This window comes from Natator depressus, chromosome 4, assembly GCF_965152275.1.
Source record: "Natator depressus isolate rNatDep1 chromosome 4, rNatDep2.hap1, whole genome shotgun sequence".
Taxonomy (NCBI): domain Eukaryota; kingdom Metazoa; phylum Chordata; order Testudines; family Cheloniidae; genus Natator; species Natator depressus.
In genome coordinates this window covers 5991460-6017570 of record NC_134237.1, presented here as the reverse complement: position 1 = coordinate 6017570, position 26111 = coordinate 5991460, and the positions used below count along the sequence as shown (strand labels likewise).

Here is a 26111-nt window from a genome sequence, read left to right as displayed (position 1 = left end):
CACTTGCTAAAGTTTATGTTCCTTTCTATTTTCTTCATTAGGATTTCACTTCAAATTTGTAAAAGATGTCTTTTTGCTTCTAACCACCTTTTCTATTCTGCTGTTTTGGTGGAATTTTTTTTCGCTTTTGGCCTTCTTACTGTTTAATTTATTTAGAGAATACATTTAGTTTGAGCCTCTATGGTGTTTTTAAATAACTTCCACACAGCTTGCAGGCTTTTCACCTTTGTGACTGTTCCTTCTAATGTCCATGTAACTAGCTTCCTCATTTTTGTGTAGTTCACCTTTTCAATGTTAAATGCTACTGTGGTGGGTTTCTTTGTTTTTCCCTCCTACACAGAGGTTACATATAATTGCATTGTGGTTGCTATTATGGAGCATTTCAACTATATTCACCTCTTGGACTAGATCCTGTGTGCCACTTAGGACTAAATCAAGAATTGCATCTCCCCATCTGGGTTCTAGGATTAGCTGTTCTCAAAAGCAATCACTAATGGTGTCTAGAAATTTAATCTTTGCATCCCGTCCTGAGGTGATATGCTCCCAGGCAATATGGGGATATTTGAAATTCCCCATTATTATTGAGTTTTCTGTTTTTGTAGCCTCTCCCTTAGCTTTTCACAATCACCATCACCATCCTGGACAGGTGGCCAGTAGTATATTTCTGTTACTATACTCTTATTATTCAAGCTTGGAATTTCTATCCAGAGAGATTCTATGGTACAGATTGATTCATTTAAGATTTTTACTCTAATTGACTCTGTGCTTTCTTTCACATATAGTGCCCACTCCCCCATCAGCACAACCTACTGTGTCACTCCGATATATTTTGTACCCTGATATTACCGTGTCCCGTTGCTTATTCTCATTCCACCAAGATTCTGTGAGATCTATTGTGTCAATATGTCCAATTAACACCAGGCACTCAAGTTCATCCATCTTAGTATTTAGACTTGCAGCATTTGTATACAAGCACTTATACATGTCACTTTTTAGCTGTCTGCCTTCATGTGATGTAACTGAATGGGACTCTTTTTCATTTCTCTTTTTCATTTCATTTCTAAATCCCTCCTCCCAACACCATAGTCCCATCCATGCAGTGAGATCCTGCAGTTCTGCCTGTCCAACTGGCCCTGTGCATGGAACTGGAAGCATTCCAAAGAATGGAGGTCCTGGACTTTAATCTCTTACCTAGCAGCCTAAATTTGGCCTCCAGGATCTCTCTCTCCTATCTTTCCCTAACTCATTGATACATACATGTACCACAACCACAGGCTCTTCCCCAGCACTGCACATAAGTCTATCTGGATGTCTCGAGAGGTCTGCAACCTTCACACCTGTAAGCAATTCACCATGAGGTCCTCCGGGTCATAACAATTCCAACTATCTACATTTCTAATAATCAAATCCCTCTTTACTTTTACCTGTCTCCTCCTAACAACAAGAGTCCTCTCTCCAGGAAGAGTATACTCAGTGCAAGAGGATACCATGACATCATCTTCAAGGAAGGTTGCAACTATGGGATTGTTTACCTGCACTCCTGCTTGATATTCTCCTTCCCCAAGACTTTCATACTCCTCAACAGCCAGAGACTGTCAGACTGCCGGTGGAACTGCTCTACCGCATCTCCAACAGTCTCATCCATGTACCTCTCTGTCTCCCTTAGCTCTTCCAGTTCAGCCACTCTGATCCCAAGAGCCCATACTCGGTCTCAGAGGACCATGAATTGCTTGCACCAAATGCACACGTATGCCATCTGACCACAAGGTAATCACACATGCTGCATGCAGTGTGATAAATTGGATAACCCCCACTCTGCTGCTCAACTGCTGCCTGTGTTATTTTTACTCTGGTAGGGGTTGGTTTGTTTGTTCTTTGTGGTTTGGGACCGTAGTAGCTTCTTGCAAAGAAACAATAGTTGAGCACTTACTCCGCAATCAGTCTTTGGGTATCGCCAATCCCGCCAATAATCCCTTATTTTGTCTCTCATCTCAGGGGAATGATCTTTGAGATGGTAGAAGAGGCCACACAACACTACCTCAGGTCCTTATGCTTTTTGGATCTCCATCAACTTGTTTCCAGACCTGGCTCAGAGACTGAGCTGGATCATGGGTAAGAGCTAGCTGGCTAAGGCTCAATTAAGAGAAGACCGAAGGAATGCTTTCAAGCTGGAGAAAGCAATAGTTAGAGTTGGAAGAGATGACACCAGGTCTCTCAAAAGAGGGAGCTTGTCTGACATTTATTACTCAGGATTACAGCCTTGGTGTCATGTTGGATCCTTTTTTATTCCTAGACATTCAGGCAACAGCAGTAGCCAAGATCACTTCTTTTCCATCTCTGCTTCTCAAGAAGGCTGAGAGCTTTTATTTTGGAAGTGGATCGTGTCTGCTGTCTGTGCCTTTGTCACATTAAAACCAGTTCATGGCAAAGAGTTATGCGTGGGGGAGCAACATGTTAAAAGCAGTCAGGAATGTCAGGCAGTGCACTGTACCTGGCTGGCCTGTTTATTAAGCTGGGTGCTTTCGTCTGCACCGGCTACTAGAGCAGTCTAAGGTATTATTTTTTTATCTATAAAGCTTCACATGGTTTGGTACCTAATTGCAGTACTTTAAAAACCACCCCCTCTACATATCTGTTACCATGGCAGCTGCAAACAGTGGAGGTGCTCAGGCTGACAGCCTGGTACTTGCTCTCTTCCTTGCTGAGAGTATTTTTCTGATATGCTGGAGGGCTGGATTAGGCATGATGATTGGGAAGTTTCATGCATATTGATCCATTAGAACTGTCTATGGATTTTTTTTTATTACAACATACAGATTGCTAGAGCTTGGGACAGAGGCTCCTCAAATGAATACTTTGTGCCTCATTTTAAAGCGTCTTTCTGCAAGTCACAAGTAACAGACTAACCAGAAATCTGGTAAGGTTTTGTTTGAGTTCAAAGATCAGAATCAGGGCAATGTGAATCTCAATATTCTCTATTCTCTCTTGGGTAAAATCTACAATTCCTTCCGATTACTGGAAATGCTGCAGTTATCAATAATAACAGTTTGCCTATCTATACTGCCTTCCATCTGTGGATCATACAGGGCTGCAGTAAGCACCAGTGCATTAAGTCTTATGACATCCCTGTGACAGAGGTCTGCAACAACATTCCATTTTGTTTTCTGAGAAATGTGTAATTAATTGTGCAGAGTATGACACAACTGTGCTACAACTTAACTGAAGTCTTCTAATTCAATCCTCGTGAAAGCATGGTCTTCTCTTTAAGGCATAAGACAAGGTGTGTGGTGATCTGTGTCCCTTACACACACTTTTCATGGGGCCTAGAGCACATCACTTGATTCAAAGGTGTCAACAGGGCACCCCAAAACAGAGGCATTCCAAATTAGTAGCCACTTGTACAATTTGTTGGCCTTAACCTCACTGCACATCAGTTCCCCCTGTACAATAAAGTGACAATCCTCTTCTATTGCATAAGGGTAGCTTAGTTCATTATCATTTTCATAGATTCCAAGTCCAGAAGGGACCATTATTCCATCTAGTCTGACCTCTTGTAGAACGTAGGGCACAAAACTTCCCCGAAGTAATTCCTCTTAGAGCAGATCTTTTATAAGTGGTCATCAAGATGATGGAGAATTCACCAGGACCCTTGGTAAGTTGTACCAAGAGCTGGAAAAGTGTTTTGAAATTCTCAGATAGAACATGCCACAAAATGCACATTGTTTGCATCATCATCGTCACCACATTATTTTTAGACTGATTTTTTTCACAGAAACCAACCAAAACATATTAACAATCAAGTCTTCAGGAGGCGGTAAATCCCTGCCATGTCTTTCCAGCTGCACCTGACAGCTTCCTAATTATCTACCCATGCTATAAGGTAATGAGTGCCCTCACCTCCTTCAGGTAACAGGGCAAGATGAGGGCACTTCACATCTCATAGAATCAGACCCTATGCTACAACCAGATGATGTGCCTGGAAGTCAATGCGACATGACAAGACCTACATTTCCACTGATGTGTCTCTTACTCCAGGCCGGTAACACACATACCTCCTGGGTGTGGTGTTCTGTCCCATCTGCAAGGGAGGGAGAGGAGAGAGACAGACAGACTGACAGACAGCTCTACAGCCTTAGCTAAGAGCCATGTGGTACAGGCTCATGCACTAAGCTCCAGAGGCCCCAGGTTCGATCCCGACAACCAGGGTCTGTCAGTGTTACAAGTGGGGGCTCATCTGGGATTTCAACTGGGAAGTCTCTGAAGCTTGGGATGCGCTTCCTCAGCTAGGGGAAATATGTAACCCACACACCACTTGGGTGCGGTGTTCTGTCCCATCTAGGGGCACCAAGACCACTTACAGAGAGAGATTAATCAGTCTGCTCTACAGCCTTATCTAACAGCCATACGGCTTTTAGCTCATGCACTAAGCTCCAGAGGCCCCAGATTCGATTCTGCCTGCCAACAACTGGGGTCTGTCAGTGTTACACAGTCACTGGGGACACTACCAGCATTGTAACCAGTGGAAAAAGTGATAGCACAAGCCACAGAAATGAGTCAAAAATCCAGGAATAACCTACTTCAAACAACTATTCCCCTGCTGGACATCTGGCAGCTACCAACTATGATTCCTGAGTGGCTATTAGAAATAGTTCGGATAGCTCCCCATCCCTCTTTGCACAGCTCACGTAGGAACCAGGGAGAACACTACTCAGGGTTCAGTCCCTTTGGTAGCCTAAATACTCCCCTGGGGGCACCCGAAAAAGGTGTGGAAGGGCAGAGGATAGGTGGCTGGCCACCCCACGCAGAATACACTCCATCTCTTAGAGACACAGCAGTTTCTGCACTACCCAGAGGAGAAAGTAGCTCCAGGAGGCACTTTGCCTGCATAGAACAGGATGCCCATAGTATTTCCGCTGGGATTGGGTGCCTTTGCACGGCCCCCAATACAGGGCTTCACAAGCAAGATGCCCTCTAGCCACTCGCAGTTATTTTCATATCCTCAATAATGCTGATGACAAACATTCTCAATCAGCAGGTAAACCACTGCTACGTGATAGCACGACCTGGTGGAGAAGTCCCACAATAGGATCCTGTGCAAGCCTGTCCCTTTGCAAACAGGGCTCTTTGCAATGTAGGGACGATAAGAGCGCTCCCAGACAATGGATCTCAATACTCTGGGCCTCCAGAAGGCATAAGCAGTTTTGCCTTGATTATAAAAACAGCTATACAAGCCTATGAACGCTTCCTCCTTGATCCTTTGTTCCACCTATTGGTATGGTCTGGTTATAACACAACCCCCACAACACCACATGGCCATTCGAATGGAGGAGGATCCCAGCGGCCCTGATATTTTGAGAAAAGAGGAAATTATTGAGCTTACCTTTAAAGTTAAAAAAAAAATCAATATTTTTCTGTATTTTCTTAACTTTACTGCTCCTCCTCCTCCCACTCTCTTTGACTAAAAGACACAAGGTTAAAGCCCAATGGAAAGGCTACCACAAGTGAAATGATTTGTTTAAAGTTAAGCATTAAAATATAGGGAGGAAAACTCCACCATATATATATTATATATATATATAAAATATGCTCATTCTAGGGTTTTGATATATATGAGCATTTCCTTGGCATACCCTTCTTTCCATTGGCTTTGGTCCAGCAATATACTTAGGCAGTCTCTGGTTCAGTAGCCCCTCTCTATACAGCAAAGCACTTAGGAAGACCCTTAATATTAAGCACGTGCTTCAGTGCTTTACTGAATAAGGAGAGACATAGCACGTGCTTAAATGCTTTACTGAATTGGTGCCGTAAGCATGTGTGTGACTTCAAGCATCCAAATAGCCTCATTGACTTCAATGGGGGCTACTCACATCCTTAAGGTTAAGCACATGCTTAGATGCATTGCTGGATCTGGGCTCTTCCAGGGACAAAGCACCCAAAGAGGAAACTCAAGAGAAAGAAATCAAAGGAGTTTTCTGCTTTTTTAAAAAAATAAAATCATTTGCAATGTTAATGCGATAAAGTCAAAGTCTTTTTTTTCATGAAAATGTGACACAGCTTTTTCCAATTCTGCCTAACTCTCCCCAGCTGCTTGGATGGATGATATGTTAATTTTGTGGCACAGTTGCTCGAGGGAGAACAGTACAATCTCCCATGGTACACTGCACTCCATTTATAATGGACACGGTTTGGATTCAATCGTTTGTTATAGTCCTCAGAAAGTAATTTCTCCAAAGCAAACATTCTATGAAATACAATTTTCTCTAATTATACCAGACAAACTTCAATCCAAAATGGACTTTCTGAGCTTTTATGGGCATCTGCTACTTTAATGCTGGAAGGAAGAGCTGGCAAGTGTAGAAACGGAATGGAGAGGCCATAGAGATTTAATTTCCTATAAAATAGCTCCCCATAAGCTGTTTAAACTTTCCTTAGCTAGACCAATTCTCTGAACAGGAGATTCCACAAACACTACCACAGATTTATGGTGTTCCCTTCCAAAATAACCCCATGTTCCCAGCTACAAAATTAATTTAAACAAACAGAGAAGAAAGGAACAGACTCACTTGGATGGTTTTTGAGTAATTTTTATAATCTACCATAAATCTGATCACACAACCTGTTTCACACACTTACACTTCTGTCACACACACTTCCTTGCTTCCACAACCAACCCACAGAAATAACGTAAATTGGGCACACAGAGCTGCTGATTAAGAATCGACTGTGGTCATACAGCTACTAGCAAACCAACAGTGGGACTGTGTATTTATTAATTCAGGTTTCCGAGTAGCAGCCGTGTTAGTCTGTATTCGCAAAAAGAAAAGGAGGACTTCTGGCACCTTAGAGACTAACCAATTTATTTGAGCATAAGCATCATGAGCTACAGCTCACTTCATCGGATGCATTCAGTGTATATAAATCTCCCCACTGTATTTTCCACTGAATGCATCCGATGAAGTGAGCTGTAGCTCACGAAAGCTTATGCTCAAATAAATTGGTTAGTCTCTAAGGTGCCACAAGTCCTCCTTTTCTTTTTATTAATTCAGTGAATGAGAATGAGATGTGTGTGTCATGTATGTTAATCTCCTTTCCACATGCAGATTGCATTGCACGGGATTCACTGTCATGAGGAGTTTGGTTTCCGGTCCTTTTGTTATTATTGTTGTTGTTATTATTATTATTACTAGTAAAGCCAAACTCATGGAATTAAAATCTGCACTCATTTGTGAATCCAGCATAAAAACTGCTGAACTGATGAATGTTGCACTTGGGGCACTGGTCATAAGCAATAACCTGTCAACATATAGATGCTTTTTAGGACAAAATGGCAATGTTAGAGCTGCTGCATTTCCCATTCTGTCAGCTCATCTGGTGCAAACAACTCTTCTCCGAGGTTCAGCTGTAAACGTGTATTCTGAGCTGAACACTTGTGGACTGGGAATGTGTTTGTTCGGTCATGTAATGGTTTTCTTTTAACACTGCTTCAGCTGTTTGAATTAATGGAGATTTTAAAAAATAATAATGGTATAAAAATGCCAACCATTTTTTCTGCTCCTGAAACGAAAACTATGTTTTGGTTATTTCTGTGGAATTCAGAGGTGGCTCGTTAATACTGTGACTTTGCAATTCTTGACAAAAAGTCCATTACAATTGTCCAACAGTTCAAATGGAATAAGTGGCTATACTTTATTGAGTCTCCCATTGTCTTCAATGGGCTTTGGCCAGATCCCATGGACATCGTTATTTATTAGGGTTCCCTGTATCCATTTTACCTTCCCCACTCTAACCAAAGTACCCTGCCTATAATGACTACATCATCACCTGCACGATTGAGAAGGATAGGGAATCAGCACAAGTCTTCTGCTAACCCAATGAGTTTTTGCTAAGAAACTTGGATCAGGTGGAGGCAACAAGAGCTAGAGATTAGTCATTAAAATAGGGGTTTCTTAAAGCCCACGGACACATCATTATCTCACAAGGTCCTGGCACTGACTCCGATGGCTAACATTTCATTCAGATTTGCAGCATGCTGGACAGCCACTAGGCCTTCTTCATATATTTTGGGGAAAAGGCTGGCACATGATTGACACCACCAGATACAAAACAAATCTGCTTCTGGCCCTAAGGGGGCAGAATGTTTTTTTATTCTGCCTGCACTCAGCGGATTAAGGGCTTCTTTTTGAAGGCATTAATGTCCTCAACAAGAGAATTATCGTAATTCCACTACAATCCCACCACAACCAAACAACCGGCTGCTGTGATGTTGTAGCCATTGCTCTTTATTTTAAGAGGCAATGTAATGAACAAATTTCCACAGATAGCTCCAACAAAAATCTGCACTTGAGGGTTTGATTTAAACATACAGGAATTCTGAGTCAAAAGGGCTTACTTTCTACATGCAACAACAGCAGTTGTCCAGAGAGACCACTCAGTTGGTATTTTCAACTTTATACCCCCAACATTGAACCATTCTAAGTAAAGCTAAAAAAATACCACATTAATGTGTCAAATACAAATGTAAACTATTTTTTTCATGTGGCTTAATTCAGTGGAAGAGAAGGGCAGAAATGTCTTACAATCAACTATAAAACACTCCACCAAAACATAACGTTACCTTAATCATTAAGGGCTACATAAATGTTGTCATGACTTCAATGAGCATTCTTTATCTAAGTTGATATTGTTAATATCACACAATGCTGATTTTATTACATCTTAATCAATAATAAACTGGATTTAATAATTCTGTGTGTAGTTATGAAGGGAAATACATTGAATGTGATTAATTGAACAGGAACAAGCATTTGTGAATCTTTCACAAACGTTTTGAGTGCCAGCAAAAATCCTGAAATGTTTAGCAGTTAACAATTGCTTTTCACAACCATGTTGGATTACATTTTTGGACCCAGGTCCTGCAAATAAACTCCTACAATAAACTCCATGTAGGTGGACACCTCCTGGTGAAATTGCACACACTCAGGATTGGCACTTAAAGTTTAGCTGATACAGTACACGCGACTCCTATCTCAGTCCTGGTCTACACTATGAGTTTAGGTCGAATTTAGCAGCGTTAGATTGATTTAACCCTGCACCCGTCCACACAACAAAGTCATTTTTGTCAACTTCATGGGCTCTTCAAATTGATTTCTGTATTCCTCCCCGACGAGGGGATTAGCACTGAAATTGACATCGGCTGGTCAAATTTGGGTTAGTGTGGATGCAATTCGATGGTATTGGCCTCCGGGAGCTATCCCAGAGTGCTCCATTTGACCGCTCTGGACAGCACTTTCAATTCAGATGCACTAGCTAGGTACACAGGAAAAGCACTACAAACTTTTGAATTTCATTTCCTGTTTGGCCAGCGTGGTGAGTTCATCAGCAGAGATGACCATGCAGTCCCAGAATCACAAAAGAGCTCCAGCATGGACCGAACATGGAGGTACTGGATCCGATCGCTGTGTGGGGAGACGAATCCGTGCTAACAGAACTCCGTTCCAAAAGACGAAATGCCAAAATATTTGAAAAAATCTCCAAGGGCATGAAGGACAGAGGCTATCACAGGGACCCGCAGCAGTGCCACGTGAAACTTAAGGAGCTCAGCAAGCCTACCAAAAAAACACAGAGGCAAACGCCCGCTCGGGGTCAGAGCGCCAGACATGCCACTTCTATGATGAGCTGCATGCAATTCTAGGGCGTGCCCCTACAACTACCCCACACCTGTACGTGGACTCCTGCAAGGGAGTCTCACGCAACAGGGATGAGGATTTTGGGGACGAGGAAGATGATGAAGAGGAGGCTGAAGTCAGCGCATACCAGGCAAGCGAAGAAACCGTTCTCCCCGACAGCCACACGCTGTTTTTCACCCTGGATCTAGTACCCTCCCAACCCGGGCTCCCGGACCTTGAAGGCAGAGAAGGCACCTCTGGTGAGTGTACCTTTGTATATATAATACACGGTTTAAAAGCAAGCGTGTTTAATGATTAATTTGCCCTGAAGACTTGGGATGCATTCGCGGCCAGTACAGCTACTGGAAAAGTCCGTTAACGTGTCCGGGGATGGAGCGGAAATCCTCCAGGGACCTCTCAAGGAAGCTCTCCTGGAGGTACTCCCAAAGCCTTTGCAAAAGGTTTCTGGGGAGGGCAGCCTTATTGTGTCCTCCATAGTAGGACACTTTACCACTGCAGGCCAGTAGCATGTAGTCTGGAATCATTGCATAAGAAAGCATAACAGGGTGTGGTCCCAGTGTTTGCTGGCATTCAAGCAACATCCATCCTTTATCTCTCCGTGTTCTCCTCAGGAGAGTAATATCATTCATGATCACCTGGTTGTAATAAGGGAATTTTATTAAGGGAACATTCAGAGGTGGCCGTTCCTGCTGAGCTGTTTGCCTGTGCCTGAAAAGAAATCATCCCCACTGTTAGCCATGCGGTGGGGGGAGGGGTGAAGCGATCACTGCAGAGAATTTTGCTGCGGGGGGAGGGGGGGTAGTTGGGTTTGTGCTGCACCCAACCACTCCACCCCAGAGGACTGCCCAAGCAACAGAAGGCTGGCATTCAATAAGTTTTGAAGTGCAGTGTGGCCTTGTCCTTCCCTCCTCCCCCACCCCTCCCGGGCTACCTTGACAGTTATCCCCCTATTTGTGTGATGAATGAATAAAGAATGCATGAATTTGAAACAACAATGACTTTATTGCCTCTGCAAGCAGTGATCAAAGGGGGGAGGCGAGGATGGTTGGCTTACAGGGAAGTAGAGTGAACCAAGGGGGCGGGTTTTCATCAAGGAGAAACAAACAGAACTGTCACACCGTAGCCTGGTCAGCCATGAAACTGGTTTTCAAAGCTTCTCTGATGTGCCGTGTGCCCTCCTGTGCTCTTCTAACCACCCTGGTGTCTGGCTGCGCATAATCAGCAGCCAGGCGATTTGCCTCAACTTCCCACCCCACCATAAACGGCTCTCCCTTACGCTCACAGATATTGTGGAGCAAGCAGTAATAATGTAATAACAATTACAGCAAGCAGTAATAACAATGGGAATATTGGTTTCGCTGAGGTCTGAGTCAGTAAACTGCGCCAGCGTGCTTTTAAACGTCCAAATGCAATTCTACCACCATTCTGCACTTGCTCAGCCTGTAGTTGAACAGCTCCTGACTACTGTCCAGGCTGCCTGTGTATGGCTTCATGAGCCATGGCATTAAGGGGTAGGCTGGGTCCCCAAAGATAACTATAGGCATTTCAACATCCCCAATGGTTATTTTCTGGTCTGGAAAGTAAGTCCCTTGCTGCAGCTGTTCATACAGACCAGAGTTCCTGAAGATGCGAGCGTCATGTACCTTTCCCGGCCATCCCACGTTGATGTTGGTGAAACGTTCCTTGTGATCCACCAGAGCTTGCAGCACCATTGAAAAGTACCCCTTTTGGTTTATGTACTGGCTGCCTTGGTGATCTGGTCCCAAGATAGAGATATGCCTTCCATCTATTGCCCCACCACAGTTAGGGAATCGCACTGCAGCAAAGCCATCCACTATGACCTGCACATTTCCCAGACTCATTACCCTTGATAGCAGCAGCTCAGTGATTGTGTTGGCTACTTGGATCACAGCAGCTCCCACAGTAGATTTGCCCACTCCAAATTGATTCCTGACTGACTGGTAGCTGTCTGCCATTGCAAGCTTCCACAGGGCTATCGCCACTCGCTTCTCAACTGTGAGGGCTGCTCTCATCTTGGTACTCTTGCGCTTCAGAGCAGGGGAAAGCAAGTCACAGTTCCATGAAAGTGCCCTTACACATGCAAAAGTTTCTCAGCCACTGGGAATCGTCCCAGACCTGCAACACTATGCGGTCCCACCAGTCTGTGCTTGTTTCACAGGCCCGGAATCGGTGTTCAATGGCATGAGCCTGCCCCATTGCCACCAGGATGGCCAAACTGCCAGGGCCCATGCGTTGAGAGAAGTCTGTATCCATGTCCTCATCACTCTCATCACCGCGCTGCCATCGCCTCCTCGCCTGCTTTTGCAGGTTCTGGTTCTGCATATACTGCATGATAATGCGCGAGGTGTATATAATGCTCATAACTGCCACGGTGATCTGAGCGGGCTCCATGCTTGCCGCAGCATGGCGTCTACAGGAGAGCAGAGTTGCAGGGGAAGTGGTGGTTAGATGACCAGTTTTGCAGACCTACTGCACCGTAGGCTGCCAGGACACAACAGATGAGCGGGCTGCATACTTGCCGTGATACGGTGAGACAAGAGCAGCCGAGCAGAGTTGCAGCGGTAGCGGCCCTGCGAGACCACCAGGAGAGCAGAGTGCCAGCGGAAGCGATGGATGACGAGGGTCATATAGAGGACCTGTGAGGTGGATTCATAGCATCAGGAGAGCAGAAGAGCAGTGGATGACGACGATGGTTAGCAGTCCTACTGCACCATCTGCTGAAAGCAGTATGGCGCCTGCACGGAAAAAAGGCACGAAACGATTCTCTGCCGTTGCTTTCACAGGCGACTGATGACATGTACCCAAAACCACCCGTGACAATGTTTTTGCCCCATCAGGCATTGGGCGCTTAACCCAGAATTCCAATGGGCCACGGAGACTGTGGGAACTGTGGGATAGCTACCCACAGTGCAACGCTCCGAAAGTCGACGCTAGCCTCAGTACTGTGGAAGCACTCCGCCGAATTAATGCACTTAGTGCATTAGTGTGGGGACACACACAACCGACTGTATAAAATCGCTTTCTAAAAATCGACTTCTATAAATTTGACCTAATTTCGTGGTGTAGACATACCCTCACAGAAAGGTTTCCATAAAAGCATAAATCAAGTCATCTTGCATGGGATTTTAGCTTTTGTATCAATCTAATGACCATGGCAAACTGCAAGCAATCAACAGTGTGTATTGATTAAATCAGCTTTACAACCTTTCTGTATGACAACAGCACAAGAGAAGGGAAAGGATTTTTGTTATATAACAAATGTCTCAATATTCATGCATTTTGGACACAAAATCAAGGCACAGGAAGAGACAGAATTAGAGGGACCTACCAATAGTCACAAATATTAGCTGTAGCATGTCTCTTTTTATCCTAGTATACTATGGAACATGCTCATTTCACAGCCTGTGACCATTCCACTGTACCCACACACACAAACTCCTTGTACCTGTATAATCTCTTGCAAACACACAGCAATGCATATATACGTACTGGATTAAATCAAACATCCAACAAGCAAAGCATGTTAAATACCATACCTTTGAGTCATAATCTTATAGGCATCTGGCAGATAACAGCGGATATTCTCCATCTGAGCAGGATCAGAGTCACAGATTTTATCATCAGTCCTACCATAGTTGGCACTTTCAATCATGATGACATCTGTTCCCGGGCAGCGAAGTTCTATTGGATAGCTCTCACAGGACAGTTCCCGTCGGACCACGGCCATAGGAACTGGGGCACGACTGAAAGCTAGAGAGGATAAAACAAAGCATTTATCTTTAGCATGGAGAATAGGATTAAAAGCAGGAACACTGCCTTTTTTATTGTTTTTGTACCGTATATTCAGACCTTTTCTAAAGGGTTTGGCTCTGGGTGATACTCACACTTGACTACCCTTGCAGTGTGGATAGAGCACTGGACAGGGACTGAGGAGACCTGGATGCTATTCCTGACTCTACCATGGACCTGCTGGGTGACCATGGATAAGTCACTTCATCTCTCTGTACCTCAGTTTCCCCACCTGTAAAAAGGGGGTGATGACACTGACTTCCTTTGAGGTCTACTGATTGAAAAGTGCTACAAAAGAGCTAGATATTATATTATTTCCTTCAGTATTACACCATGGGGATGTTCTGTTTTGTTTTTAAACAAATAGCCTTCACAAGTTACAAGAACTTTAAGCATAAAATTATTTTATTATTGCATTCTATGTGAAAAGCTTCACAGAGTTACCAAGTTCCACATTTCTTTATTGTTCTTGATTAAGGGGGGAAATTATCTTTTGGATGAGACTTCAAATGCCAGGGTTCAGTGTGCTCTGTCTCTCTTGCATAGGGTGACCAGATTGCAACTGTGAAAAATCAGGACGGCGGTGGGAGGTAATAGGTGCCTATATAAGAAAAAGCCTCCAAAAATGGGACCGTCCCTATCAAAATGGGACATCTGGTCACCCTACTCTTGCATGACACTCTTTGTGAGGGCACATGGGTTTGCCAGTGCTCGTGGATAACATTTCCCTAATGACCTCCCTCAGTTTTACCAGTGGCTTCAACGGAAGCAGAGTTAGGCCAACGCTGAGTACTTTTCAAAATCACACACACACACACAAAGCACTCAAAATCAGCCCTGGAACCGCCTCTGTGTACACCTGAATTTGGTCCAGGTCCTTCAAATGTTCCTAGAAATCTGAGTAATTTTTATATGTGGATAACTATGAAATGTATGGGAATACAATTTGCAGTATACTTCATCTTTGATCCTGGTCCATTGGGATACATCACATGACATACCCTTTGTGTCAAGTCACAACGAATTTCTCCTATATTCTTGATCTGACTGAGTTTCTCCCATATGATCAGGAGCCTGCTTAGCAGAAGCCATTTCTTCTGGCTTTAATCAGTAAGAGAAGGGTCCTCTGATCCAGCCATGGAAAATATATTTTCTCCCTGTCCTCGCCCCTGTGTCTGAGTGACTGATTGGCAAGCAGCATCCAAGCAAATTATATTAATTTCTGTATAGTGTTCTATCAGTGCACACTGCCTTGTCATTCATTTGTACTTTGGCTCCAGTAAATATATTCTGGCATTTAGACGTTGGTAAGGATTACCCTGAGATCAGAGTTTTGTTGTTGTATCAGAGCTGTGGTCTAATCCTTGTGAACTGCTGAAAGAGGGCTGTGCACTCCTCCTCTAATTCCCCCACTTAGTATTATTTCATGTTTTCGCTCATAAAGTAAATGTATCCCAGTTTTACACAAGGAACATTCTTTCCCAGAGATAAGAATTCTATTGTTTCCTTGATGTCTCTGTTGCACCTATGGTTGCCAACCCTCCAGGATTGTCCTGGAATCTCCAGGAATATAAAATTAATCTTTCATTAAAGATTATATCATCTGTTGAAACCTCCAGGAATACGTCCAACCAAAATTAGCAACCTGAGTTTCACCGAAGAGTTCAGCTCAACCATAGAAGGCAGGGGGGACGGGAACCATGTTTGCTCACATCCTGCCAACCCAGGTGAACACCTTCTCACACACAAAAAACTTGCAACTCCATTTTAAAGTACATTTGGAAGGGTTTGCACAGCCCCAATTACAAAGGTAATAGGTCTGAAAGTTCACCCTGCTTTGTGGAACACTGAGCTAAAAAGTGGCCAGGGAAGTATTCTTGTTTGCACATATTTTCTTTGGTGTTGGCCCCTTTCAAAGGCAGCCAGCTTTTGGGGAAGAGCTGTGCAAATTCTCACTGAAGCAATTTTTCTACTAATCACTGACTTTTTGAGCAGAATGGTGGCTTTTAGCACAGAGATAGGGCCGACCTCATCCCCTCCTAGTGCCAAGTCCTCAGAGAACTCTTATTAGCTGCCAGAGATAGTGGCAAGATGAAGAGTCCAACCAACGTCTGCTGTTTTTGGCTGCGTTTTGGAGCTTTGTTTGTTGGCTGGCTCCTCTGGCAATCTGGATTTTCTCTTAGGGCAGACAGTAGCCATCTGTGTTTTACACACAACGAAGAGGAAGTTTGCAACGAAGAGGAACTTTTCGGTCATTGTTTGCCCCACTTTGGGGGGTTCTGGCACATACATGGATCTCAGCAGCTTGAGAGACATGGTCTAAGTACCTCTTATACCTTGTAGCCACCTCAATATATATGAGCTCTAAATCTAATACTTTCCGAAGTAGGTTTCTGCTTTTGATTTCTATACTTGATCTGAGTTGTTAGGTTGTTTTATTTATTTAAGCAAATCTATGCCTGCAAATTAATTGGACTTCAAAATGAAGCTGCTAGAGAATACCAAATTTACACAAACAAAAATTAACCACTCTGTTGTTCACTTGTACAAATCTGATACATTTGTCGAGTGGCAAACTTGAGCATATATTGTTGAACATCATTCATAACACAACTGGTGTAAAATGAAGATTGGTAGTTATTACTAATAATAATGGTTTTGTTAGAATATATATTTAAATGAGGGATTTCAGTCTGACCCGATTGCTCTAATCTCAAATTGACACTACAGAAGTTGACTCTACAGACAGTAACAGTTCAATATTTGGGGTTCATGCTGCAGAATTTGATTTTGCAATTACTGTGAACGTACAGAGGATTAATAAAAGCAGTATGCATGTTTTTCAATGAGGTGTGAGAGTACATTTCAGTTTCTTACCTCTACTGTAAGATACACAAGGAAGATGGAGTCTGTACGCCATTGATCTGCTGAACACTCAAAGTTAATCTCCAAATATAGAGCTTCCAAAGAAACATGTATGGCTTACTTCCCATTAAGAGACAACAATAGCGCATGCTACCCTAGCGCATGCTGTGCCAGACTCAAACAGGAGCAGACATTATTTTCAATGTACTGGAAAACAGTATTCTGACATAGGCTACTCAAACAATAGCGTCCCAGGGACATGAGTGCCGGCTCTCAAAAAGACAACACTAAGATAGAGACACCACATGTGCTGCACAACAATAGTCATGTTCTAGGTCGAGTGTGAGGAAATATTTAAGGCACTGTAGATAATTATTTTCTCTTTATTGAAAAGAAAAGGTAAATATCTCAGATACCACAGTGTGATAACCAAAGGCTGCTGTCTATATTTTATGGAAACCACTGTTAATTGCCCTTTCCTGCTTCCTCCAAATATTAGTGTAGCGCATATCACGTTCATCTTTCATGACGGCTGCAGTAAATATTTCAAGTGTTTGATATTTTGAGGTCCTTTTAAGCAAATCTATTATTATTATTTAATGTTTTGGTCCTACATAATAACCTCACTTAAGCAATTTCCCTTGATTTCTCTATGAATTGCAAAAATTTCTGCTATGAAATCACACATGTCGAAGTCCAAACATGAAGGATAACACTCATTACAAGCATCCCATAGTTTGATTTATAGAAATGCTTTTTCTTAAAAAAAAAAGCTGCCTATCCATATACTATAGGCTCCTTTGATATAACTTTAAAAATATACCCTCGGTGTGCAGCAGTAGTTAGTACTACCTACCACCACTGAGCCAGGCAATTTCAAAACAAGGCCTCCCCTGCCGCCTTTGAATAACAATCTTTACAATCTCCATCTCACACACAGATCCTTATTGTGGTTCCTAAACAAGTGACCTGATTGTCCATTTGTGGGGCAGACAATTGTCCATTTGCAGGAAGCATCCAGGGGCGCACACAGTCTGAGTGGGGTAAAGTGCTTTATTTCAGACAAAGTCAGGAATGACACAGACTCAACATGACTCCTAGATGTTGTGAGAACTTCCAAAAACTCTGAAATGCCTCCTGCCACATTGATTTTCAAAATAGCTCAGTACCCAACTGCTCCTACTGAAATCACGTGCCTTATTCAGGAGCCTAAATGCAGATGCAGGAATCACTTATTTTTTAAAATCTTGACCTAAAAGATATGAGGTGCAAAAATCAATGGTAAGAGGCTAGTGTCTCTTCACATCCGAATGATAGAGCTATCCTATTATCCTTTGTTTAATGTCAGTAACCTTGCTTATTGGCTAGCGCTCAGTAAGAACAGTTGCACGTTGTTTTACTCAAAACTGCTGAAGGCAGATGTGGTGACTATTTTACTTTTGAAACGACATCCAGGACAACCCGCGATGGAACCTCATGCTGCTGAAATTACACAGGGCCAAGCGGTAACTGAGGGTGAGATGGTAACAGGTAATGACAGGATTTATCTAGGCAATACAGAATTTCTTCTTCTTTGTTAATTTCTAGAGTTGGAAAATTAAACAAGTCATCAGAAGCTTTTGCTTTCCTCCTGACCCCTTCACTTTTGACCTCAAAACATAATTGCCTCTTGTCATGCTTGCAGGGCATCCATCAGCTCGTAGTTATTACTGCTGCACTTAATCAAATGCTAAAATATCCTTTAAATTACATGTATTCTTGCTTGCTACAGACTTGTTGAGCTTCATTACAGTTAGAAACATGATGGCAGCAGATGTACTGTTAAAGAAATTGTGGATTGATGTTTTTAATTAGAATTCATGTGTAATTTCCCCTGAAAAAGTATTGCAGTCTAGATTTTCAGAGTGCATTTTAAGTGTTCACATTGGGACAATGATGCAGAAAAATGCACATGCAAAGAAATAATTATTTTCAGTAATTCTATGCAGGTAAAAATATGGGAACTGCCCCATTAAATACCTTACTGCTCCCAATTTCAAGTGCAATGCATCATTTTGCCCCTACAAATTCAGGGATATGTTTTTGTGTTTGCAATTTCTCACTAGCCGACATCCCCATTAGGCCTTTATTCAGAAAAAAAAAAATCTATTCAGGAAGGCTGCTTAAGTATGCGCTTAACTTTAAATCACTGAAGACATTGGGCCTTAAGCACTTACTTAAAGTTAAGCGTAGGCTTAAGTGCTTTTCTAAATTGAGGCCTTGTTTAGAATACTTGCCTCTTTCTATTTAAAACAAAGTATTATTAGTGTCCTGATTTGCAGTAGGTAAACATACATCTAAACGCTTCTTTTTCCCCTCTGGCCTTTACCATCAAGAAGAAGAATAGCGGAAAGTGAAAATTCATTTAAAGATATTACTGCAAATGTTTATTTAACTGCAAAGGATTCTCCCCTTTCCAAATCCCCTTTAATTACACATATTCATTCTGGTTCGTCAAACCTCTTTCTCTGAAATGCTTGTTATTTCAAAGTGGCTGAAAAACTAACTCACGACTGGAATATGAGGATAGAAATCTCTCCCTTTGTCTCACTACATAGACTGAAAATATTTAATAGTTAGGAATTGTGCATCCTTTTCTGATTGTGTTACTGCCGTGGGATAGGGAACAAAACAAACTACATTGTTCCCAGAACAGGAAAGGGTTAAAGATCTGTCCTTGAGACAGAGGCTGATCCTGGCCTGCCTCTGTGACACCAATATCATTATCAGGGTCCTTTGCAATGTGGAATTTCTGTATAAAGGCCATGATTCACCATGGCATTAGTCTAATTTAACACTGGTATGCTTCCACTGATGGAGCTATGCTGGCATAAAACCAGAGTAACAAAGTAGTAAATCATGCCCCCTACATTCATCTTTAACTCTAGTAGCCAGCAAGATAGTGGCTGATAGAAGCTCGTAGATATTCAAGTTGGAGTCTGTAATGAGATAGTGATCTGAACGATGCGTTTCTAAAGTCTGCTGTCTTAGGAGCCACGAGGGCTAGGCATTGACGTTGTATACTACTGGGAAGCCGGGCACGTGTACTAGGGGTGGTTGAATGGTCTTGTGTTGATGGCACTTGATTTCAGCGTGGCCAAAAACCATGAGATTGGCTTAAAAGTCATGAGGTTAGAAAACCAAAAGGGTTTTATTTACTATCTGATTTCTGAAACTCTGTGTTTCACCCAGGTGATATTTTGGGGCTTTTCAGGGCTAGAAAAAAAATTTTTAATTGACACTGAGATTGTCACCAAATCACTTGCCTCCAAGAGCTGGGGATTTAAGTAAAGCACCAAGCAGCAGACAACTCAGGGTAAAATTACAAAATTCAGCAAGGAGATCTAGGTTTGATTCCAACTCTATCTCAGGTTTCCTGGATGATCTTGGACAAGTCAATTAATCTATCTGTGCCTCAGTTCCCTTTCTGTAAAATGGAAATTATAATACTTCCTTTTTCCTTCTCTTTGCCTGCCTTGTCTATTTAGGCCCTGACTCAGGAAAGCTCTTAAGGACATGCTTAAGTCCATCCCTTTTCAGAAAATTACTTCAATGGGACATAAGCAGCTTATGGTTAAAGGTAAACGTACTTATATGCTTTCCTGAATTGGGCCCTTAGATTGTAAGTTCTTCTTCTTCCTATGTATATATACAGCAGCCAGCAAAACAGGGCCCCAATATCAGTTAGATCTGGCATGTGTATTTTAATATAAATAATGGTAGTAAAAGGGTTCAAAGACTGTTCATGAGACAACAGACCTTAGAGTTGTCATTGGCTCCTCAGATATCAAAATTTTGTCCAGGAGCGTCTGTGTGCACTGGTCCCAGGTCCTGGACTTAGACCAGTGCAATTTTCAGTCCCAGCTGTTACTGGAATGTAAATCATGTGAAACTCAGCTAGTGTTTCTGTGCCCTGCTAAAATAGACCCAGGCTGCTTCCCTGTTAGTGTCAATCAACCACGTTCTGTTCTCATTAACTGAGCCGCAGTAGTCTGAGGTGATATTGACTTTCCTGCTGTTCTACTGGAATTAAAAGAAGGTCTCTATTAGAGTCTGGCTGGGGACTCTAACCTAGCCCCGAGAGCCCTACTCTTTTACAACCCTAACCCTAGTGCCGAGAACCTATCCTTTGCAACCCTAACCATAACCTGGCCAGTTGGAGCTGCCAGAGGTACGCCAAACAAGAAACAGCTACAAGGACCTTAGTTCTAACAGCAACTTCCATCTAAGTTCCTTTTATATAGACTATGGTGCCATTAGCAGCTTCATCTATCCCACTAGAAAACTCAAGTGACCCTCACTGGGGATTCGCTCCCAGACTATGTGAGTGGGAAATAATAAAGGTCCCTGCATGGCCATGCTGGAGCGTTTGAACTATACAGTTCCCTTATGTTGGAGAAGGGGCACATGAGCAGAGTGCGGTGAACACAAAGGGGCACTGCGCACACTGCCAGGCTCTCCAGCTCACCAAGGTCCTGGCCTGAGCGAATCCATCATGGAATGGACTGCCGACTGCACTACAACCTCTTCCCCCAGGCTCGGCTCGTGAAGGTTCATTTTCTTCCCATCTGCATTTCATTCACTGAGAACATTCCTTGTTTTAAATTTCTAAACATCTTTCAGGCTCGGTTCTCATACAGCACCCCAAGGCAGGACACCCATCCCTTCGGCAGGCCCACAGCCAGTCACCAGCTCCGCTCCAGTGCCCTTCAACGACCGCTGCTGCAACACCCCAGCTTTCCACCACCAGGGGCTGATGATGGTCCGTGCGTACATTGCAACCTCCCTGCCACTCACAGCTCACAGATCTCCACTTTTCCCCTCCCATCTCCCCCAGCTCTAAGTGCAGAGACCACTCTCTCATACCACAGTCCTAAGAGGGGAAAGATGAAGACAAGGAGGATAGGTATGGGAGGGAGAAAGAGGTACAGGAATACCCTGGAAGCCATAAAAGTAAGAGAGATTGGGGGCATGGCATTCAGAGGGCCACATGGGGAAAGCGACCTCAAAGTCATGGAGAGGGGAGGTAAGGAGAGGCCGATTTGTGTGTAAGGAGACCTAGATCCAGAGAGATGAGGGGTGGGGGGATTATTTGGGAATATAAATTGACAGGGAGAGTGGGGAAGCATAAAGAGAGAGAGAGAGAGAGAAAAACCACAAAAGCTCAGACACCGAGGGACAAAAGCTTGGCAGTGGGAGCAGGATGATAAAGTGCAGAGGGAACAGTAACAAGAAATGAAGGAGTCAGGCCAGGAGAGGTTTCACAAGGACAAAGCAGAGCTGGACCTTCAGGAACAGCATAGAAGTGTAAAGGGTCTTGGGCTGGAAGGGACAGAGCCAGGTGAATGATCTTCACTCGCAGCCTGGCCCTTCCTGGCATGTTTATGTTTGTTCACACTGCCAGTGAGAACAGGACAATCTCACGCTTTTGGCCTTTATATCTGTGGCAGGAGACAACAGCCACCGCCCTCCAGAGCAGCGCTGTAATGCCCTGCTCGCAAACACAAGAAGGGCAAATGAACTCAGTGGGGGTGAGTAAGACTGTTTTCCATCTCATCAGTCATCACAGGAAAGGGCAGGTGAATATTCATACAGTTTCCATAACAGTTTTGCAAAGCTCTTCCAGCTGCTCCTCAGGGAAGGATGGCTCTGAATATCTGAGATAGAAGGCTTAGCCTCTGGAAGGACAAAGACCCAGGATCTCAGGAGTAGAAAGGGAGATGGTCAAGAGAAACTCCCTGGGCTAGGGCTCTGGAAGGAAGCACAGTGGAGTTGTGTAAGAGGGTGGCCTAATTTAACGCAGTGCTTGGTGGGCAGTGCCCAAGGATAATCAGCCTTCCCTAAAACCTGTCAGGAAGTTTTGGAGTTCAGGGGTACATTTCTGGTCTGAACTAAAGCTTTTTCAAATGGGCTTACCTGGGGAAAAAGGAACAGAAGGAAGGAAATTTGACACACAACATATAGTTTCCAAGGGGTAACTGCAGGCCAAGCAAGCACCACTGGAATGAGACTGAGTAAGGGCCTGGGGTGTGGGCGGTCTGGCCAAGTGGTCACAGCTGGGCTGTGGTCCACATGTTAGGGACAACAGTCAGTGAGCTGGCGTTAGAGGAGCTCCTGGAGCTGAGTTCAATAAGCAATAGTCAGGGGCGAAGTCAGACTGGGGTCGGAGAGAAGAGATCAGAGGTAGTACCGGACTGGAATCAGGAGGCAAGAATCAAGGTCAGAGTCAGACTGGGATCGGAAGCCAGCGCTCAGGAGACAAGATAAGATCTGGAGTCGCAGCAGGCCCACACAACTTCATGGGGCACGCTCCAGGGTTAAATAGGGGGCTTGGCCAATCAGAGAGTTGCAGGGTGCAGTCACCCTGGGTCTCTCGGGTGGTACTTCCTGCGGTGCCTATTCTCTATGGAGCAACCTGGCTGCGCCTCTGCAGCACCTCCTGCTGGCACTGCGGGAACATTAGCTGCCCCAGGCTCTGCAGACCTGGGTTCGTGGCCCTGGCTCCTTACACTCAGGAAAGCTGGGTTTAATTCTGACACAGACTTGCTATGTGACCCTGCGTCTCAAACTTGCAGGGCCTCGGTTCCCCATCCATAAAATGCAGACACTGAGACTTCCTTTGAATAGCTAGATTGTAAATTCATAGCAACAGGGACTGCCTCTTATTGTGTGTCCATATGGTGCCTACCACAAAGGGGCCCTGACCATTGTGACTTCCAGGAGCTACTCTCACATAAACAGTTATATTGTATTGCGTCCAAGTCGGAGTTACTTGGCACCCAGGGTTTAATAGTAAGAGAACAAGCTTTTAAAAAGAAAAACAGTAATAATTCTCCTTATTAGCCCCAATTATAGTTTATATTGAATCATATACTATTCATTGGATATTAGACTTTTCTTTATGATTATGTCAACTCTGAAACAATGGACCAAATTCTGATCTGTTTTGAACTGGTGTAATTCTGGCGCACTGATGCCAATGGAGTTTTTTAGACATACATTGGCATAACTGACGTCGGAATCTGTAATTGACATTGAAATCTGGCTCACCGTCTGGGTGTTGCAATCCCAAGTTGAAGGTCCTGAGCTGAAAAAATAAAATGTTAAGGACCTGATTCTCCTCTCACTTACACCATCGTAAGTCAGGAGCAGCCCCCAAAAAATCAATGGAGTTATACTGGTACAGAAATGGTGTAAGTATGTGATAGGAAATAGTACAATGAACAGATCCAGGTCTGATTATTCTCTCACTATGGTGTAAATCAGAAGCTGCTCCAATTAAGTCAACGGAACCACAAAGGTATAGAAAACTCTGTAAGAGAGAAGAGAGTCAGACCAGCTGGGTGCATCTGGAATTTACTGAAGCACAGAATGACCCAAAGTAATGTATTCCTAAAATCTCTTCAAAGTTAAAGTTTAATCCGGATTTGTGGTCCCTTGAGTCATCCCTAAAGGGGAACGTTAAGGCTCCTGTAAAAATATTTGCATTATTAAAGAAATGATGAATGGTGAGATAAGGATTGCTTTGTACTGTTTATGGACTTATTTACTATTGCATTAAATCTATTTTAAGCCATCATTGACCAGAAGGAGGATATGTATGAAATAGGGCTGTCAAGTGATTAAAAAAAATAATTGTGATTAATCGCGATTAATCGGACTGTTAAACAATAATAGAATACCATTTATTTAAATATTTTTGGATGTTTTCTACATTTTCAAATACATTGATTTCAATTACAACACAGAATACAAAGTATACAGTGTTCACTTTATATTTATTTTTATTACAAATATTTGCACTCTAAAAAACAAAAGAAATAGTATTTTTCAATTCACCTAATACCAGTACTGTAGTGCAATCTCTTTACAATGAAAGTTGAACTTACAAATGTAGAATTATGTACAAAAAATAACTGCATTCAAAAATAAAACACTGTAAAACTTTAGAACCTGCAAGTCCACCCAGTCCTACTTCAGTCAATCGCTCAGACAAACAAGTTTGGTTACGATTTGCAGGAGATAATGCTGCCCACGTCTTGCTTACAATGTCACCTGAAAGTGAGAACAGGCATTCACATGGCACTGTGGTAGCTGGCACGGCAAGATATTTACATGCCACTTTGTATTCTGTGTTGTAATAGAAATCAATATATTTGAAAATGTAGAAAAACATCCACAAATATTTAATACATTTCAATTGGTATTCTATTATTTAACAGTGCGATTAAATTTTTTAATCGCAGTTACTTTTTTTGAGTGAATCACATGAGTTAACTGCGATTAATCGACAGCTCTCGTATGAAACTTGAACAATTGTCCAGAGACGAGTAAAAAGAAGAATCTAGACATACATATCAGACGCTCGTTGGAGTTCCAAAACTCTTATGGGTGTCTGGGGACCAAAACCAAAAGCACCACTCACAGGAGTCAGGAGAACAAGATTCAGTCCTTATTACTTCATTTTACTGAACATTATCCAGATTTTGAAACCTAGCCATATTCAGTTAGTTGTATGATTGACCTGTAGAACACTAAAATAACAAATGGGTTTGTTTTGGTGCTTCAGACATCACAGTTTGTCTGGGTTGCTGCCATAAATAACTAGAGAGAATGTGTTCTTTCCACTAGTTGCAACTGTGTGACCCTTTAATAAAGAAATCTGAAATTGGTTGAGATTTGCCTGGTTTGGGGTAGAAAACCAGCAAAACTCAAAGGTCCAAATTTCAAACAGTTCCTAGGGACCTGGGATGCTCAACTTGAGACCCTTAAAGCCACCTGAATTTCGAAAGTTGGGTGCTTATCAGTGGATCCCTCCATCTCTGCTCTATGCAGGCAGGTCGTGCCTGAACTTGTTAACTAGAGTCTCCATAGTCCAATGCACAATATCTGTAAGACTATTGCCAGACACTCAGAAGTAGATAAATGAACAGTATCTCCTTGATATTGACCCAACAATGGAAACCCAACATACCCATGTCAAGCCACTACTTGTAATCCTTTAAACTGGTTTAGGCTATATACCCAGGCCAAAAGTGAATTCCTGGAACAACTGAAGTCCATGGCAAAACTCTCACTAACTTCAGTGGGATCAGGATTTCACCCCAAACATGTAACTATCACCTCACAAATGCAGAAATATATGCAACTATTTGTGAATCTGGCCAACGACAAAATTTCTCCATTTCCTTGATTTAAAAAAAAAAAAAAAAAAAGTGGAATTAAAGCCTGGGACTAAAGTGAAAATTTCACACATTTGCCCTAGGTTAAAAATAAAATCACAATCAGCACAGTGACAACAGACAGCTCTTTAGGGAAATGGCAGTCCCCTGCCTGCAGACATCACCTACTTTAGTAGAAAATGGTAAAGCCTTTGATGGGAAGCTGCACGTTTCACTTATCAGGAAACCACTGGATTTCCCTCCTCCCGTTTGTGTGTGTGTGTGTGTGTTGCAATTTTTATTTATTTCCCACACAGCTCTATCCATGATGAAATCCTATCCCCTGTTCAAAGTTCAGCAACCTGGTCCTGCATAGATAACACTAGGCATACAAGAAGAAAAGGAGAACTTGTGGCACTAAAACCAATCGTTAGACGTGGCATGGCAGCTGGAAGCATGGAAAGTAAGGCTGTCAATTAATCACAGGTAACTCACGCGATTAACTCAAAAACATTAATTGTGATTAAAAAGATTAATCGTGATTAATCAC

At 42.9% G+C, this 26111-nt stretch overlaps 1 protein-coding gene across 35 annotated transcripts in view; it reads right to left on the bottom strand.

Moving 5' to 3' along the window:
- ADGRL3 (adhesion G protein-coupled receptor L3) overlaps window positions 1–26111 on the bottom strand; it is an 804652-nt gene that overhangs the window by 443652 nt on the left and 334889 nt on the right. For all 35 annotated transcript variants that reach the window (XM_074950298.1, XM_074950299.1, XM_074950303.1 and 32 more), the window contains exon 4: window positions 13244–13457. In XM_074950298.1, the coding sequence (XP_074806399.1) occupies window positions 13244–13457 (214 nt within the window). The remainder of the gene's footprint in view (window positions 1–13243; window positions 13458–26111) is intronic.